Source organism: Nerophis ophidion, linkage group LG14 (assembly GCF_033978795.1).
Source record: "Nerophis ophidion isolate RoL-2023_Sa linkage group LG14, RoL_Noph_v1.0, whole genome shotgun sequence".
NCBI classification, from domain to species: domain Eukaryota; kingdom Metazoa; phylum Chordata; class Actinopteri; order Syngnathiformes; family Syngnathidae; genus Nerophis; species Nerophis ophidion.
In genome coordinates, this window is record NC_084624.1 from 17,242,692 (window position 1) to 17,263,374 (window position 20,683).

Genomic DNA, 20,683 nt, shown 5'->3' on the forward strand with positions numbered 1-20,683 from the left:
TGTGTCAAATAACATCTGAATTGCTCCCACTGCAATCGCCTTTTTTTTCTTTATTTTTTATTTTTTCCAGCCCTTCACTGTAAATTTCCTCATCCATGAATCTTTCATCCTGGCTCAAATTAATGGGGAAATTGTCGCTTTCTCTGTCCGAATAGCTCTAGCTCAGTGGTTTTTAACCTTGTTGGAGGTACCTAACCCCACCAGTTTCATACGCGCATTCACCGGCAGCCGGCAGTTTTCGGTAAAGAAAATTGTGGTAATAAGTCGCCTCTTACCGGAGACATCAGCGGAGCTTCCGTCCTGCTGCAGCTGCCGTGACTTCCCTCAGAGACTCTGGCGTCAACACACCCGTGGCCACACCCCTCCGACTTTCAGGTACTATTTAATCTCACTAAAACACTAGCAACACAATAGGCAGATATGGGATTTTCCAGAATTATCCTAGTAAATGTGTCTAATAACATCTGAATCGCTTCCACTGCAATCGCCTTTTTTTTTCTTTCTAGTCCTTCACTCTAAATTTCCTCATCCACGAATCTTTCATCCTCGCTCAATTAATGGGGAAATTGTCGCTTTTTTGGTCCGAATGGCTCTAGCTCAGTGGTTCTTAACCTTGTTGGAGGTACAGAACCCTACCAGTTTCATGCGCACAATCACCGCAAAATGATCAAGTATGACACATAGAATGGACCTGCTATCCCCGTTTAAAAATTAAAATCTAATTTCCGTAGGCCTTTAACTATGGAATGCCATTCTAACTTTCCGCCACTTCCATTGCCTTATCAATCACATACGGTAATGTACACATACGTATTTAAAAGTTTATAAGCTTACTAAGGCTGACTAAGAAAGAGAACGAAAGGACACTGGAAGTTTTGCAGTAAAGAACAGGTGGAATTGCCCTGCATCTGGATCTGAGTAGGCAGGAAGTAGAGGGCAGACAACGTGCAGGAGTTGGTTACATCGCAGGAAACCGGTTGGGTCAAGCCAAGGGTATAGAACAACAACATCTTGTTCAAGTGGAAGACTGAGTTAGCAGAATGTTAGAAGTGGCTCATATGAGTAAAAGATCACCTTAGCCCAGATCTGGAAAGAAGACTACCATCGCATGAGGTTTTTAGTCCAGACAACCTACCAAGTCCAACCAACACCCACTTCTGGAGAAAAACAGAGACTTCCTGTTGGCAGGTGCTATCGCTGGCGCCACGACCAGGTGCTTGTGATAGTTGCTTGTGACAATTGTCACCAGAATAGCATCAACACCACCTATGACTAGCATCAGGTTCCACAGAGCTGGAGAGAAGGCCAACAGTGTTCTAGTGTGATCTAGTCATAAAATGTCTGTGTATGTTTGCAGCGTCTTCAGGAGGAGGCCCAGTGGTTGATGGTGGTGGAATATGTCAAAGCACTGATGCAGAAGAGGCTGCTGTGTCGCAGCGCTGACGAGAGGAGAAAATTTGCTCAGCAGATGGTGAAGGACGACCAGCAGTTCAGACAACTTTTCAATGGCCTGGTCAGTTTATTGGTCACTTTATTTCCATTTTTCCTGGTGATTCAGCACTTTCATCTTTTTGAATGTCATATTTGCACTGTTGTTATTCTGGGTTGCTGTCACACAAACAGCATAATTGTTGTACTCCCTCTTGTCTATTGTGCAAAGCCTTCTGGGTATTATTGTAGTATTGAAACATTTACTTCCTAGTTTACATGTACAGTGGGGCAAAAAATATGTAGTCAGCCACCGATTGTGCAAGTTCTCCCTCTAAAAATGATGACAGAGGTCTGTAATTTTCCTCATAGGTACAATTCAACTGTGAGAGACAGAATATGAAAAACAAATTCCAGGAATTCACATTGTAGGAATTTTAATGAATTTATTTGTAAATTATGGTGGAAAATAAGTATTTGGTCACTTCAAACAAGGAAGATCTCTGGCTCTCACAGACCTGTAACTTCTTCTTTAAGAAGCTCTTCTGTCCTCCACTTGTTACCTGTATTAATGGCACTTGTTTGAACTCGTTATCTGTATAAAAGACACCTGTCCAAAGCCTCAAACAGTCAGACTCCAAACTCCACTATGGCCAAGACCAAAGAGCTGTCGAAAGACACCAGGAAAATAATTGTAGACCTGCACCAGACTGGGAAGAGTGGATCTACAATAGGCAAGCAGCTTGGTGTGAAAAAAATCAACTGTGGGAGCAATTATCAGAAGAAGGAAGACATACAAGACCACTGATAATCTCCCTCGATCTGGGGCTCCACGCAAGATCTCATCTCGTGGGGTCAAAATGATCATGAGAACGGTTAGCAAAAGTCCCAGAACCACACGGGGGGGACCTGGTGAATGACCTGCAGAGAGCTGGGACCAAAGTAACACAAGTTACCATCAGTAACACACTACGCCGGCAGGTAATAGTGCCAGATGTGTCCCCCTGCTTAAGCCAGTGCATGACTAGGCCCATCTGAAGTTTGCCAGAGAGCACATGGGAGAATGTCATGTGGTCGGATGAAACAAAAGTAGAACTTTTTGGTATAAACTCAACTCGTCGTGTTTGGAGGAAGAAGAACACTGAGTTGCATCCCAAGAACACCACACCTACTGTGAAGCATGGGGGTGGAAACATCATGCTTTGGGGCTGTTTTTCTGCTAAGGGGAGAGGACGATTGATCCCTGTTAAGGAAAGAATGAATGGGGCCATGTATCTTGAGATTTTGAGACAAAACCTCCTTCCATCAGTGAGAGCTTTGATTGGTTGACCAAATACTTATTTTCCACCATCATTTACAAATAAATTCTTTAAAATTCCTACAATTTGAATTACTGGATTTTTTTTCACATTCTGTCTCTCACAGTTGAAGTCTACCTATGAGGAAAATTACAGACCTCTGTCATCATTTTAAGTGGGAGAACTTGCACAATTGACTAAATATTTTTTTGCCCCACTGTACATAGACATTTATTCAACATTTATTTATCCAGAGTAGCAAAAAGGCAGCATTTATATGTTAGAGATGTTTAAATTTAGAAATATATCCAAAACAAGATTCAAGATTATTTTATCGTCATATGCACAGTTAAACAGACAGTTTGCCGTACAATGAAAATCGTATTTTGCTAGTACACCCTTAAACAAGTCACTCGGTACTTAGCTAAAAATACAAAAAGTAAAAATAAAAATGTATATACAAGGCACAGTAAGTAACATAACATTATTACACATTCTGATTGACAGTCAACAGAGTAAATATGGAGGTGACCTTGGGTCACAGCAGCAGTTAACAGTGTCTACAGTGATGGTTCACAGTTTGGGGGTGGTCATGGTATCTGTCTTTTGTTCAAAAAACAAATAAACAACAAGTAAAACAAATACAAAAAATAAAATAAAAAATTAATAAATACATTAAAATACTTTTTAAAATGTTATTATTATGACGTGTGTGAATGTAAGTGTGAATGTTGTCTGTCTATCTGTGTTGGCCCTACCATGAAGTGGCGACTTGTCCAGGGTGTACACCGCCTTCCGCCCGATTGTAGCTGAGATAGGCTCCAGCGCCCCCCGAGACCCAGAAGGCAATAAGCGGTAGAAAATGGATGAATGGATGGATGGATGGTAGGATGCATGTTTAAATAAATAAAAATATCTAAAACAAATACAAAAATAAAAATGAATGATTACATCAACATATGTTTTTATTATTTTATTATCATGAAGTGTGTGTATGTGGGTGTGAATGTTGTCTGTCTATCTGTGTTGGCCCTGCGATGAGGTGGCGACTTGTCCAGGGTGTACCCCGCCTTCCGCCCGATTGTAGCTGAGATAGGCGCCAGCGCCCCCCGCGACCCCGAAAGGGAATAAGCGGTAGAAAATGGATGGATGGATGGAACATGAAAATATGGTAAAAGTAAAAACTAAAACTACACAAAAAAAAAACTTTCTTTTTATGTTATTATCATTAATATATTATTGTAAAATAATAAAAACAGCAATGGATTTGGATTTATATAACACTTTTGACTCAAAACTCTGTTACACTGAGAACACAGGTTGGACAAAAAAACAAAAAAAAAACATCTGAATATTCCCCGCCACCCCCTTTTTTTATTTATTTTTTAGAAATAATAATAACAATAATAGTGAATGTGTCGACAGCTTTTGCTCCTGTACTGAACATTTTTACTTGAAACTCCATGCCATAGTGATTTGTAATGTACAGTGGGGCAAAAAAGTATTTAGTCAGCCACCGATTGTGCAAGTTCTCCCACTTAAAATGATGACAGAGGTCTGTAATTTTCATCATAGGTACATTTCAACTGTGAGAGACAGAATGTGAAAAAAAATTCCAGGAATTCACATTGTAGGATTTTTAAAGAATTTATTTGTAAATTATGGTGGAAAATAAGTATTTGGTCACTTCAAACAAGGAAGATCTCTGGCTCTCACAGACCTGTAACTTCTTCTTTAAGAAGCGCTTCCATCCTCCACTCGTTACCTGTATTAATGGCACTTGTTTGAACTCGTTATTTGTATAAAAGACAGCTGTCCACAGCCTCAAACAGTCAGACTCCAAACTCCACTATGGCCAAGACCAAAGAGCTGTCGAAAGACACCAGGAAAAGAATTGTAGACCTGCATCAGACTGGGAAGAGTGGATCTACAATAGGCAAGCAGCTTGTAGGAATTTTAAAGAATTTATTTGTAAATTATGGTGGAAAATAAGTCTTTGGTCAACCATTCAAAGCTCTCACAGATGGAAGGAGGTTTTGGCTCAAAATCTCACGATACATGGCCCCATTCATTCTTTCCTTAACACGGATCAATCGTCCTGTCCCCTTAGCAGAAAGACAGCCCCAAAGCATGATGTTTCCACCCCCATGCTTCACAATAGGTATGGTGTTCTTGGGATGCAACTCAGTATTCTTCTTCCTCCAAACACGACGAGTTGAGTTTATACCAAAATGGATACATGGATGATACAGCAGATGATTGGGAGAATGTCATGTGGTCAGATGAAACCAAAATAAAACCTCCTTCCATCAGTGAGAGCTTTGAATGCTTGACCAAATACTTATTTTTTACCATAATTTACAAATAAATTCTTTAAAATTCCTACAATGTGAATTCCTGTTTTTTCACATTCTGTCTCTCACAGTTGAAGTGTACCTACGATGAAAATTACAGACCTCTGTCATAATTTTAAGTGGGAGAACTTGCACAATCGGGGGCTGACTAAATACTTTTTTGCCCCACTGTATGTGATAGTGCTCACAATATCATATTAAAGGTTTTTTCCTCCTTTTTTTTGTGTTGGACGAACAATTTTAGGTGTGGACTGTTTTTGTAATTACAACTCAAATCTGGACAATCGTGACCGTCATCTGGGATTTGTAGTCATTTGTGCTTTACATTCATGTCAGACTTAAGCCATCTGACTTTTGATCTTATATCCTTGAAGGAAAGTGATGGGTCAGCACCTGAGGTCAACCCAATGGCCGTACTCCCAGTCTTGGCTGACATCATCCGACTCAAAGACCCCAGCATGCTCCCTCTCGTGGTGTCCGGACTTGCAAGCACATATCCTGACATCAGGTTAGCAAAAATGGTTTCCAATCAGCCATGACTGAATAACTGTGGCTATTAATTTACTGTATGTATGTATGTATTAGAGATGCGCGGATAGGCAATTATATGATCCGCATCACTAAAGTCGCCATCCACCCGCCATCCACCCAAACCAAGATTTTATCAAACTGCAACCGCCCGCCACCCGCCTGTTGCTATATATCAGGGGTCGGAAACCTTTACCGCTCAAAGAGCTATTTTGACCCGTTTCACAGAGTAAAGAAGGCAATGGGAGCCGCAACCATTCTCGCAAATATTTTTTGGTGCTCATCCAGATAACGAGAATAAGGGAGTTGCTCATCCAGATAACGAGCATAATGGCGTGCTATGAAGCCATTGCCTTTGACGCCTTCTACAACATGTACAAACTGCTTGCCATTCCAGCAACATGTTGTATGAAGCTTCTGCAGGTACATGTACAAGATTGAAAGGCAAACTGGGGGATACAGAGTACACTGATGGTTGTGATATAAACAAATTTAACACTCTTACTAATATGCGCCACACTGTGAAGCCACACCAAACAAGAATAACAAACACATCTCGGGAGAACATCCTCACAGTAACACAACATAAACGCAACATAACAAATACCCAGAATACTTTGCTTCCATTACTCTTCCCGACTATATTTTACACCCCGCGCCCCCAACCCCGCCCATCTTACCGACGCACGGGGGGGGGTGTATAATATAGTCAGGAAGAGGCATGGATGCAAATGATTCTGGGTATTTGTTGTGTTGTGTTTATGTTGTGTTACTGTGAGGATGTTCTCCCAAAATGTGTTTGTCATTCTTGTTTGGTGTGGGTTCACAATGTGGCGCATATTAGTAAGACTGTTAAAGTTGTTTATGGCACTTTGTGACACGGGTCAAAATGGTTCTTTGAGTGGTAAAGGTTGCCGATCTCTGAACTATATATATTAAATATTTCCGAATGGTTCAACCGCCACCCACCTGAATCTATTTCAAATCTATTTCTTCGTCATGTCACCCACCCGACCAGCGGTTTATCGGCGGACTCCGCGGACTCCACGGATGAGACCGCAAACCGCGCATCTCTAGTATGTATGTATTTACTTACAAACCCAAAACCAGTGAAATTGGCACTTTGTGTGATTCATAAATAAAAACAGAATACAATGATTTGCGAATCCTTTTGAACTTATATTCAATTGAATTGACTGCAAAGACAAGATATTTAATGTTCGAACTGAGAAACTTCATTTTTTTTTGTGCAAATAATCATTAACTTGGAATTTATTGGCAACAAAACATTGCAAAAAAGTTGGCACGGGCATTTTCACTACTGTGTTACATGGCCTTTCCTTTTAACAACACTCAGTAAATGTTTGGGAACCAAGGAAACCAATTTTTGAAGCTTTTCAGCTGGAATTCTTTCCCAATCTTGATTGATGTACAGCTTAAGTTGTTCAACAGTCCGGGGTCTCCGTTGTGGTATTTTATGCTTCATGTTGCGCCACACATTTTCAATGGGAGACAGGTCCGGACTACAGGCAGGCCAGTCTAGTACCTGCACTCTTTTACTGTGAAGCCACGCTGTTGTAACATCTGGCTTGGCATTGTCTTGCTGAAATAAGCAGGAGCGTCAAAAAAGCTGCTTGGATGGCAACATATGTTGCTCCAAAACCTGTATGTACCTTTCAGCATTAATGGTGCCTTCACACATGTGTAAGTTACCCATGCTTTGGGTAACTCATAGATGCTGGCTTTTGAACTTTGCATCTATAATAATTGGGATTGTTCTTTTCCTCTTTGGTCCAGAAGACACGATGTCCCCAGTTGCCAAAAAACAATTTGAAATGTGGACTCGTCAGACCACAGAACACTTTTCCACTTTTCATTAGTCCATTTTAGATGAGCGCTGGCCCAGCAAAGCCGGCGGCATTTTTGGGTGTTGTTGATAAATGGCTTTCGCTTTGCCTTGTAGAATTTTAACGTGCACTTACAGATGTAGCGACCAACTGTACTTACTGACAGTGGTTTTCTGAAGTGGTCCTGAGCCCATGTGGTGATACCCTTTACACACTAATGTCGCTTTGAGGGATCAAAGGTCACCAGCATGCTGCATACGTGCGGTGATTTCTCCAGATTCTCTGAACCTTTTGATGATATTACGGACTGTAGATGGTAAAATCCCTAAATTCCTTGCAATAGCTTGTTGAGAAATGTTGTTCTTAAACTGTTGGAAAATTTGCTCACGCATTTCTTCACAAAGTGGTGACCCTCACCCCATCCATACACCCAATCATGGCACCCACCTGTTCCCAATTAGCCTGTTCGCCTGTGGGATGTTCCAAATAAGTGTTTGATGAGCATTCCTCAACTTTCTCAGTCTTTTTTGCCACTTATGCCAGCTTTTTTGAAACATGTTGCAGGCGTCAAATTCCAAATGAGCTAATATTTGCAAAAATAACATGGTTTCTCAGTTCGGATGTTAAGTATCTTGTCTTAAAGTACCACTGATAGTCACACAAACACTAGGTGTGGTGAAATTACATTTGACCCCTTGCTCTACCCCCTGGGAGGTGAGGGGAGCATTGAGCAGCAGCGGTGGCAGCGCTCGGGAATCATTTTGGTGTTTTAACCCCCGATTCCAACCCTTGCTGCAGAGTGCCAAGCAGGGAGATATTGGGTCCCATTTTTATAGTCTTTGGTATGACTTGGCCGGGGTTTGAACTAATGACTTACCGGTCTCAGGGCGGACTCTAACCACAAATCCACTAAGCAGGTGTTTTGCAGTCTATTCAATTGAATATAGGTTGAAAAGGTTTTGCAAATGTATTGTATTCAGTTTTTTTATTTACGCTTTACACAAGGTGCCAACTTCACTGGTTTTTGACTTTTTATGCTATGTGTGTGTGTGTGTGTGTGTGTGTGTGTGTGTGTGTGTGTGTGTGTACCAGTGCCAGGCCAAGCCTCCATGGGGCCCTAAGCAAAATTGGATTTTGGGGCCCTCTATTTCTGCCAATAATATTGATTGTTGATCATTCACACACCCACTATAAACTCTGGCAGTGTTGTTTACATTATCCCATTGTCAGCCTGGCATGTATTTACAATTGACATGTCATGTATAAAGATATGGGGGTGGCCCAGTTAAGAACATAAATAATACAAATGAATAAACAAATGATGTCCAGAGTGGCACATATGGTTCCTAGTCTTAAAATGTAGAAAACATTCAGCTACAAGAGTGGCCTGGGGTTGAACAGTCCAAGTGATAAAGCTTTGTATTTACAGTAAAAGTGTCATCTTGTCTCATCAGTCTTGTACATATTAGTCTTTCATTACTAGTTTATATTTTTAGTTAATTGTTCATATTTCATGTTTACTTTGTACAACGAGAGCGCAGTCTACTGAAGTTAAATTCCATGTGTGTTAAACATAACTGGACAATAATGCTGATTCTGATTCACCTTATTATGTTTGGTAACAAAAACCTGAAACAGCAATGTGCAAAAATTATTCATAGTGCAAGAAAAACAATAAAGTGCAACAATAAAATCACTTAAATATATATAAAAAAGAACAAATTCAATTGTACAAAAACCAACATAATTAAATTAAATATCAAGCAAATACTTAAATAATATTAATGGACAGAGTTACCAGAAACAAGGTAACATAACGTTTTATAAACAAATATAAAGTTACTACATATTAAAACTATGTAAATGTACATAATGATGTGCAAAAAATTTTGGGGGAAAAAAATCAAAATAAACTACCTTAATTCACACATTTGACCATCACATCACAGTTTTGTTCCTCTGTTCTTCACCACCCACTCCTTAAAACCTCTGCTTCCTGGCTTTTCTGGAGACAAAGTCATTTATGACATCACTTTAAGAAATCTGATGGCCGACTTTGTTATTAATACTAATCACTGCCAGTCCACTCAGTCTTTCTTGAGCCATGGAAGATCTCAAGTAGTTTTTTATTAATTTGAGCTTGGAAAAACTCCGCTCTGCTGATGCAACAATCACAGGAAGAGTGCAGGCTATCCGCAGAGCTACCCAAAGATTTGGGTACAACTCACAGATCTAATTTTGAGAGAGGTAAGTGAGCAATTCAAAGGGGGTCATCTGTGCTTTAGGAAGTTCTGGGAGGTTCTCCATTTCTGTGGCCAGTGAACTCCCATCTAGCTAGCGGGGTGTATAATGTAGTCAGGAATAGTCATGGATGCAAAGGATTCTGGGTATTTGTTGTGTTGCGTTTATGTTGTGTTACTGTGAGGATGTTCTCCCGAAATGTGTTTGTCATTCTTGTTTGGTGTGGGTTCACAGTGTGGTGCATATTAGTAAGAGTGTTAATGTTGTTTATATCACAACCTTCAGTGTAATCTGTATCACTCAGTATGCCTTGCAGTCGTGTACGTGTATCAGCGGAAGCCACTCACAACATGTTTCTGGACTGGCAAGCAGTTTGTACATGTTGTAGAAGGCGTCCAAGGCAATGGCTTCATAGCACGCCCTTATTATTGTTATCTTGGTGACCACCAGCAGACATTCGCGAGAATGGTAGCGGCTCCCATTGTCATCTTGATTAGTGAAACGGGTCAAAATGGCTCTTTGAGTGGTAAAGGTTGCCGACCCCTGCACTAGGCCTAGATCAGCAACAGCACTCTGTTGACCTAAAATTGTGTTTTTGTACAATAATATATCTTTGATCATTTAGAAACCATCAGTCAGACTCGTAGATGCAAAAAATAAAAAAATTTGAATTTTTTGTTCATTGCTTTTGGGGGCCCCCTGGTGGCCGCGGGGCCCTAAGCAAGCGCTTAGTTCCCTTATGCCTCGGGCCGACTCTGGTGTATACTGTACATATAAGCATACATATTCACATACAGTTTATATAAATCTACATTAACATTTATATACATATATATGCAAATATGTATATATTTACCTATACATATAATGTATGTATATATAGTGCTTTAGTGAGTCACGAGTAATTCATGCTATTGATTGATCAGTATTTACACAAGGAATACATGTTATGCTGTACAACCCGTTTATGTTGACGGCCCTCAGACTGGCTGCTTCTCGTTGACATAAATGGTGGTGACATAACCAAGACCAACCAACTTATGTGAACCTGTTTCGTTCGTGAAAAGCAAAGTTTTCAACTTGGAGGGTCCTGATACAAGTTTTTCACTTAGATATATAGATAGGTTGATAGATAGATGGATAGATAGATGGATAGATAGATAGATAGATAGATAGATAGATAGATACATACATAGATAGATAGATAGATACATAGATAGATAGATGGTACTTTATTGATTCCTTCAGGATAGTTCCCACAGAAAAATTTAAATTCCGGCAGCAGTGTACAGAATTGAGATCGAATTCAAAAAGTAAATAATGGGGGGTATAAATAGAAACAAAATAGAAAAATATTACAATAGGAATAAAAATAATGAGAATAAAAATATAACAGTAAAATAAGAATATAACAAGAGAAACTAGGCAGTAGTGACCATGTTATGAAAAAGTAATTCACAGAGAGGAGTTGTAAAGTCTAATGGCGTGTAGGCCAAAGGATTATTGAGTCTATTAGTCCTGCACTTGGGATGAAGCAGTCTAGCACTGAACAGGCTCCTCTGGCTACTGATAACGCTATGCAGAGGGTGACTGGCATCATCCAGGATGCCCACAGTCCTCTTCTCTGCCACCGTCACCAGTGAGTCCAGTTTTATTCCGATCATAGAACCGTCCCGCCTGATCAGTTTCTCTAGTCTGGAGCTGTCCTTCTTAGGTATACTGCACCCCCAGCACCCTACCATGTAGTACAGAACATTGGCAACGACAGACTGGTAGTACATCCACAAAAGTTTTCTACAGATGTTGAAGGAGCACAGCTTCCTCAGGATTTTTGTTGTTGTTGAAAGGATTAGTTGGTATGATCCGTGGGGACTCTGCATGAGCCAGGCTTGCACCTGACCGCATACCTAAATGAGGCTAGGTGACACTGCTGGGAGGCTTTTCCACCATTGGGACACATCTTCAGTTGTGTTCCCCAGCGTCACGGGGTGTTTCGGCCCGGCTTACCACAAGATACCGAGGAAGGGCCCACACCAGGGTGATCAAATCCCTGGGTGTGTGCGTCCCATTAGGTGTTAACCTTAGCAGCCCAGCTGGTGTCACTCCTCAACCACAACCAATGGCTCGTCCTCTCTGCTGTGTTGGCCAGCTCTTTAATGGCCTGTCTGTGAGCCTGCCCCCTGACTCCAACCTCCCTAAGGAGCTTTGCTGTTGTGCCAACTACAAAGCCCCTACACCCCACCTCCACTGGGCGCACCCTTACCCTACAGCCTCTGCCCTCTGCCTTAGCTGCAAGGTTGGAGTACCGCAGCTTCTTGCGTTCATACGCTTCTTCAATGGCATCCTCCCACGGAACTGTCAGTTCAATGATATAGACAATCTGGCAGGTTTCAGACCATAGGACTACGTCTAGACGGAGGGTGGTCGTTGCGATCGCCGGGGTGAAAATGAGCCTCTGATCTAAGTCGACTCGCATCTGCCAGTCCCTGGCTGCATTCAATAGGCTTGGATCAGGATTCGAAGGTCTCGTCTTCAGCTTCCCCCCCCCCTCCCGAACAAACACTATTAGGTGTCGGCACACATCTTGGTTGTTGATGGGTTGGGTGTTGCTGGATGTCCTCCAGCACTCAAGTTTGTCAGCTAGACATCTGAGGACCTGATTATGTTTCTACATATATCTGCCTCGAGTGAGGCTGGTTCTACAGCCAACCATTATGTGCTTGAGTGTTGCTGGGGTTGTACACTGGGGACAGGATGGGTCCTTTCCAAACCATTGTTGCAGGTTTATGGGAGATGGTAGCGCATCATATGTTGCTCGAACGATGAAACTCAGCCTGTTGGATTCCATGCCCCAAAGTTCGCTCCACGTGAGTTTCTTCTATTCAACACCCTCCCACCTTGTCCATCGGCCCTGTTTGGCCTGTGTTGCGGCTTTGGAACGCCTGGCTGTTTCCTCCAGACGACGCACTTCCTCTACAACCATAGTTCGACGTTCAGTTGCCTTTTGCCAGAGAGGAGTTATGGTTCCAAGGCCAAAGCCTCCTCTGCCTTGTTGGACGTGGCCCACTATGTCGCGATGGAGCAAAGCTGATTTGGCCTGTAGCAGAGCTGTGACTGGGGTCCACTTCCGCCCTGTTACGAGGCAAGGAGTGGCGACTCTCACTACAAGGTCCCGGGAGTCAGTGAGGGACATCTCCAGCCTCACCTTGGCACATTTGAACTCTTCGACCAGCCTAGAGATTGGCAGCGACAGGGCTCCGTCGCTGTAGAGTCCAACGCTGCTGAAGCACTTTGGAAGTCCGAGCCACTTCTTTACATGCGAGTTCACTAGCCTTTCAAAGCGAGTAGCATGGCTTATTGAGACCTCATACATAGTTAACGGAAACCGGAGTCGGGGTAGCAATCCAAACTGATGGCACCAGAGCTTCGGTTTCCCTGGTAGTGCAGTGCTATTAATCTGTACAGCCTGCTCTGTCCTTTTCTGTACTTACAATACGTTTCCGATATTGGCACCTTGACTATTGACTGATACGGATAATGATCAATACAATAACAGCAAGAATCATACATTTTGTAATCTTTGTTAGTGTGAAATGTTAGAAAATGTTTCATCAAGAGGAATTGGTAAGAGAGCAATGATATGGTAGGTAGGAAATACACAAAACTATTTAATATTTACCGTCTGCAATGGACTTATGCTATCTTTAAATTGAAGTGAAGAAGTCTTTTTGTTTTTTTGGCAACACCAAGTGGCCATGAAGTTAAGCTCATGACGTAGTTAAGTTGAACGAAGCGGACACGTTTGCTACTGGATACTTTGTAATCTGTTTCTACCTTTGAGACTTTGGATGTTCATGTAGTATGTAGTCTTATTGTGTGTGCTTAGCTGTTGTGTAGCTGCTAGCTTCTAGTAGCCTAGCATGTTTACCTTTTGTATATGACGAGACTAAAATACAAGAAAAGACCAACATTGTGTGCTGTTTTGGAGGACATCTAGATGTTAAGTAAACACTGCAGGACTGCTTGTATTGGAGATCATATCACACTATTTACATGCAAGCACATATCATCCTATTCTTGTTTAGTTTTTTTTTGATGATATCGCATTAATATCTCATATAAATATCAACTAGGGATACCCCTCTTTCCAACCAACCGCAGTGGGTCCTCTTCTCTTCACTCAATGCATTTCTTGTTTTCAGAGGTGGGTAGTAACGCGCTATATTTACTCCGTTACATCTACTTGAGTAACCTTTGGGATAAATTGTACTTCTAAGAGTAGTTTTTATGCAACATACTTTTACTTGAGTATATTTATAGAGAAGAAACGCTACTTTTACCCCGCTCCATTTATCTAGTTTCAGCTCGCTACTCGCTACTGTTTTTTATCGATCTGTTAATGTTTGTTTTGGTTTGTCACAGACCTTCAAAGTAGGATCCACGCATGCCTGCGTTTCACCAATCACATGCAGTCACTGGTGACGTTGGACCAATCAAACAGAGCCAGGTGGTCACATGAACCGACTTAAACAAGTTGAAAAGCTTATTGGGGTGTTACCATTTAGTGGTCAATTGTACGGAATATGTACTGTACTGTGTAATATACTAATAAAAGTTTCAATCAATCAATCAAAAGTGTAAAGGAAAAAAGACACTTTTTATTTCAACCGTACTTCCCGTCAAAAGCCTAAAGACTGATCGCACAGTTCCTGTCTTCACAATAAAAGTGCCGCTCCAGCGCAAACAAGCTAGCAAGCTACAAAGTTTGCCGCCAATGTATTTCTTGTAAAGACAAATAAGATGCCAAAAAACAACGACTTTCATGTGGTATTAGACAGAAAGGAGGAACTTTTTTTCTCCTCCATTTGAAAACGTGGACGTTATCAGCACTTCTGTCTGATTCCAATCATCCATCCATCCATTTTCTACCGCTTATTCCCTTTCGGGGTCGCGGGGGGCGCTGGCGCCTATCTCAGCTATCAGAATCAGGTAATACACCAACTTATATTCTTGTCTTCATGAAAGATAGGAATCTATATGTTAAACATGCATGTATAATGTCAACAAAACGGCAAAATAAATAAATATATATCATATACTGTATATATAAATATATATATATATATATATATATATATATATATATATATATATATATATATATATATATATATATATATATGATATGTGTGTATATGTATATATGAGGTAGATCACCTTGACTTGGTCATTTATCAAGTAATTGATTAACGTTGAACGACTTATTGGGGTGTTACCATTAAGTGGTCAAATGCAAAGAATAATTTGAATATGTACGGTACTGTGCAATCTACTAATACAAGTTTCAATCAATCAATCAATCAATCAATCAATCAATCAATGAATTACTACTGAGCCTATGGTGCTGTTAAGTTATTGTCTCTTTTTTCCTTAATTTTTTGTATTGTAATGTTTTATTATTTAATATATATTATAGTTTTAGTTGCTTAAAAGATATTCCTGGCTCTGAATTTCCTCATTGCTATTTTTATGTTTTGTGCATTACTTGTTGCCGTCATTAAACAAACAGGTTACTCATCAGTTACTCAGTACTTGAGTAGTTTTTTCACAACATACTTTTTACTTTTACTCAAGTAAATATTTGGATGACTATTCTTTACTTTTACTTGAGTAATAAATCTCTAAAGTAACAGTATTCTTACTTGAGTACAATTTCTGGCTACTCTACCCACTCCTACTTGTTTTACACCTCATGGAAGCAACTGTCTGATACTGCACATCGTTTGGAAGAACCGCAGCGCATTTATATTTTAAAATATGAAAAACTAAAAAGTAATGAATGAGCTTTTTTACCAGCGCAAACGATAACTTTAATATACCCCCATTATTTATTATTTACTTTTTACTTTCTCAATTTGATCTTAATTCTGTACACTTCTGCTGGAATTTTTATTTTCCTGAGCGAACTCTGCTGATGGAATCAATATCTATCCATCTATCTATCTATCTATCTATCTATCTATCTATCTATCTATCTATCTATCTATCTATCTATCTATCTATCTATCTATCTATCTATCTATCTATCTAATGTGGAGGTCAGCAACCCGCAGCACTCGAGCAGCATGCAGCTCTTTAGTGCTGCCCTACAGTAGTGGCTCCCTGGAGCATTTTCAAAAAGGATAGAAAATGGAAAAAGATGGGGAGAAAAATATCTTTTTTTGTTTTAGTATGTTTTTTATTTGAGAACAAACATGACACAAACCTTCCCAATTGTTAGAAAGCCCGCTGTTTTATCATGTTTGTATGTATGCTTCACTGACGAGAGTATTTGGTGAACATCTTTTTGTCCTACTAAATTTGGCGGTCCTTGAACTCACCATTGTGTTACATGTAAAATTTTCCACTCCTTTGTTTCATTTTGTCCACCCAACGTTTTATGCTGTGTGTGAATGCACAAAGGTGCACTTTGTTGATGTTATTGACTTTTGTGGAGGGCTAATCAGGCATATTTGGTTAGTGCTTGACTGCAAGCTAATCAATGCTAACAAGCTATAGTCTAGCTGTATGTGAATATTGCATCATTATGCCTCATTTGTAGGTATAGTTGAGCTCATTTTGTTTCCTTTACTTATGTCCTCTTTGTATATAAGTTATATTTGCATGTCTCATGAGACATTATCTGTATGTAATATTGGCTGCATTTATGATAGTTGTTTGTGTGCCATGTTGTTCCAGACCACAGCAAATGTTACCTAGCTTGCCAAAGATTGTAATAAATCGATTAGTAGGAGACATCCCGCCGTTTCCTTCAACTTCATCACACACATACGTTTGGCCATTCAAGGGCCAGTAATTTCCAGGAGCTATCTCACCTTCTGTCATATCTTGGTGATCATGTTTGGTTTGGCTATGTTCTGTTTGGTTTTTGCACTCTATCAGTTCCTGCTTTTTTCACTCCCTGCTTTGTTTCCATGACAATTTATTATTTTTCACCTGCCCTCATGTGACGCACCTGATTCATTTGGACTCATGCACCTGTTAATCACCACAGCGCTATTTAAGCCTGTAGTTGCCAGGCAGTCAGCCTGGCGACATCACCCTCTACACACCCTGGTTATTCATGTAGATGATCCATGCTGCTCTTTTTCATGCTCTTTTCTCTTTCCAAGTAAGTTTCATTCATGCCATAGTTTACAAGTTTTGTTTTATGTCCATAGTGTTGCCTTAGTAGTAGTTTTGTTTTCTTAGCCATGTTTTGAACCTCTGCTGAGAGCATCTTTCGTTTGTTCCTTTTTTTCGATTTAAGATTAAAATCACGTTTAATCTTGTGTAGCGATGTAGTACTCCTTTGCGTTGTGTTTTTCCCCAAAAGACGACACCCAGTCATTCTTCTGACTCAAACATGGTTTATTCTGGTGAAAACAATCATAGTGAGTCTCCAATCAGCCTTCTTAACATTCATAAATCGTCACGTGGAAGACAACAGACTGACTAACACATTAACACACGACAAAATAATACACAGTACCTGGTGAAAACAATCATAGTGAGTCTCCAATCAGCCTTCTTAACATTCATAAATCTGTACAGAAATAAAACAAAACAAAACTTAACATAAATACTTCTCTTTTAGGCTTACAGCTATCCTGCTAATGAGTTAGCTGAAAGCTAATTCAGAGAGCGCAACTTACCGTCACGTGGAAGACAACAGACTGACGACACACATGTTTCTCAGCCTGGAAGTCTGCTGTGACATGTGACGTTCAATGACCATAAAAATGTAGGAAATGACAGTACTAAACTTAGAATAATAAAAATTGCGAAATAAAGAGTCACATTACATAATGTCTGAATGTAATAAATTAGATAAAATGACATTAAAATAAAATGACATTAAAACAAAAACAGTAGTAAGACAGTAAGCAATTGAGATCATAAATTACCTCTGTTACATTTGCACCACGGGAAAACAAATCACACCAAAGTCCACGTCCTGACACCTTCTGAGTAGCCTCTGATTTACTAATGTTGAAAAATGTGTACAATAAATATATTTTTTAACATTTCTGTCAACAAATATTTGCTTCCGCCTGCGACAAATAGACATTTTGATAGTAGGCTATTATAACTAATACAGACACTTACTGTAGACACTTACTGTACATCATGTGTTGTCTTCTTTATAACACTTTAAAGGCCTACTGAAATGAGATTTTCTCATTTAAACGGGGATAGCAGGTCCATTCTATGTCATACTTGATCATTTTGCGATATTGCCATATTATTGCTGAAAAGATTTAATAGTGAACATCGACGATAAAGTTCGCAACTTTTGGTCGCTAATAAAAAAGCCTTGCCTGTACCGGAAGTAGCAGACGATATGCCCGTGACGTCACGGGTTGTGGAGATCCTCACATTTGAACATTGTTTACAAGAGTGATTCGGACCGAGAAGGCGACGATTTCCCCATTAATTTGAGCGAGGATGAAAGATCCGTGGATGAGGAAAGTGAGAGTGAAGGACTACAAGAAAAAAAAAGGAAAAAAAGGACAAGAGGGCAGTGAGGGAGCGATTCAGATGGGGAAGATGCTGTGAGAGGCGCCGTGGCAGCCGCGGGGGTGGCAGTACCACTCGGCCAGGCCCAACCGTAACAAGGGATAGAGCGACACCGCTTTAAACCCGACGCGGACGGTAGCGGTCAGGAGGACGCATATTGATGCTGGAGTAGCACACAACATACCGTATATCGCCTTCAGAATACAGAATGTAAAATGTTTTTTATCAATACACATAATACACTGTACTTTGTGTGTGTGGTCCAATCCAACCGTGTTCGCTTGACCGCTCTGTTCCATAGTAAAGTTTGACTGTCATCTTTCGGGAATGTAAACAATGAAACACCGGCTGTGTTTGTGTTGCTAAAGGCGGCCGCAATACACCGCTTCCCACCTACAGCTTTCTTCTTTGACGTCTCCATTATTCATTGAACAAATTGCAAAAGATTCAGCAACACAGATGTCCATAGTACTGTGGAATTATGCGATGAAAAGAGACGTCTTATAGCTGTGAACGGTGCTGGAACAAAATGTCCTCTACAATGCGTGACGTCATGCGTCATCATACCGAGACGTTTTAGCATGATACTTCCGCGCGAAATTTAAAATTGCAATTTAGTAAACTAAAAAGGCCGTATCGGCATGTGTTGCAATGTTAATATTTCATCATTGATATATAATCTATCAGACTGCGTGGTCGGTAGTAGTGGGTTACAGTAGGTCTTCAATACAACTTTTAAAGTCATTTTGAAAGTAGGCTATTAAAACTAAAAAAGACATTTACGTCATGTTTTGCCTTCATGATAACATTTGAAGTGAATTAGTGAAGTGAATTATGTTTATATAGCGCTTTTCTCTAGTGACTCAAAGCGCTTTACATAGTGAAACCCAATATCTACATTACATTTAAACCAGTGTGGGTGGCACAGGGAGCAGGTGGGTGACGTGTCTTGCTCAAGGACACAACGGCAGTGACTAGGATGGCGGAAGCAGGAATTGAACCTGCAACCCTCAAGTTGCTGGCACGGCCGGGCTACCAACCGAACTATGGTTTTTCATTTTTTGCGCCCCTTTCAAGGTTTTGGATTGCCGACCCCTGCTCTAATTGTGAATACAACATTCGACAATTTCCAAAAATAGCCGATTATGATTGATTAATTTTGTTCTCTGCAACATTGCAGTGAAGAGCAAGTGTCTGTGCTGCTGGACATACGAGGGGACATCTCCAGGGACATCAGAGGCTCAGTGCTGGACCTGCTCGAGCAGAGCGCCAACCCCCTGCCGGTCGGATACCGTCCTATCTTCATAGACATCCTGGTGCCTCCCTCAAGCATGACCTTCTGCTTGCCCTCCACCAAGTGTGCATGAAATCAGATCCTCTTAAATGTCTCTTAAAAACATTGCATTCATGACCTTTCACCTCATTTCTTAATCTATTCTATTTTAGTCCATCTTAGAAACAAAATATTTGTTAGTGTTTCCCACAGGACTACAAGGTATTAGTGGGGGTCTATTGTGATTGTGTCCTTTGCATATTCGCTATGACACATGTGCATGCCATTTAAAAAACAAACAAAAAAACAGTTTTCGTATGCTATTTTATAATTTTATCTGACAGAACTGCTTGTATGTTTTGACATGAAAGCGTTAAAACATACCGGTGTAGTGAGTTTACATTATTCACCCAAGGAACTTTTGTTTTTTTTTCGTTTTTTCACGTGACACTTTTCCGGTGTTGTTGTTTTCCGGATGAGGAGATGCTGCTCCGTTATTGATTAAAGTAAAGTCTGAATGTCATTAAAACAGTTAGCTCCGTCTTTTGACATTTCTTCCACTCCCGTCCTTGCACGCTACACCGCTACAACAAAGATGACGGGGAGAAGACCTTGTCGAAGGTGAGCTATGAAAAAAAGACCAGCCACAAAACGGCGCATCCTGAAGCGACTGTCAGATAAGCGGCTTGAAGATCAATCAATCAATCAATGTTCATTTATATAGCCCTAAATCACTAGTGTCTCAAAGGGCTGCACAAACCACAACACAAACCATGACGACATTCTCGGTAGGCTCACATAAGGGCAAGGAAAACTCACAACCAGTGGGACGTCGGTGACAATGATGACCCAGTGGGACGTCGGTGACAATGAGGACTATGAGAACCTTGGAGAGGACCACATATGTGGGCAACCCCCCCCCCCCTAAAATGATCTGTAAAACATAATTTATGCAACATTTTTGACCAAAGAACCACCATTAGATGTTATGTAGACCCCAAAGAAGTGTTTTCCATTTAGAAAAAACACATATATATATATATATATATATATATATATATATATAATCTCCTGATGATTGAGGGAACCCCTCATGAAACAGTTCTGTAGAGATGAAGTAGTCTTGTGATTTTTCCCATATATATATATATATCC

The 20,683-nt window shown here is 40.4% G+C and overlaps 1 protein-coding gene across 3 annotated transcripts in view; it reads left to right on the forward strand.

Annotated features, from left to right (window-relative positions):
• exoc3l1 (exocyst complex component 3-like 1) overlaps positions 1-20,069 on the forward strand; it is a 115,463-nt gene extending 95,394 nt beyond the window's left edge. For all 3 annotated transcript variants that reach the window (XM_061919996.1, XM_061919997.1, XM_061919995.1), the window contains 3 exons: positions 1,358-1,513; positions 5,455-5,588; positions 19,436-20,069. In XM_061919996.1, the coding sequence (XP_061775980.1) occupies positions 1,358-1,513; positions 5,455-5,588; positions 19,436-19,622 (477 nt within the window). In that variant the 3' untranslated portion in view covers positions 19,623-20,069. The remainder of the gene's footprint in view (positions 1-1,357; positions 1,514-5,454; positions 5,589-19,435) is intronic.
• Positions 20,070-20,683: the final 614 nt, after the last annotated feature.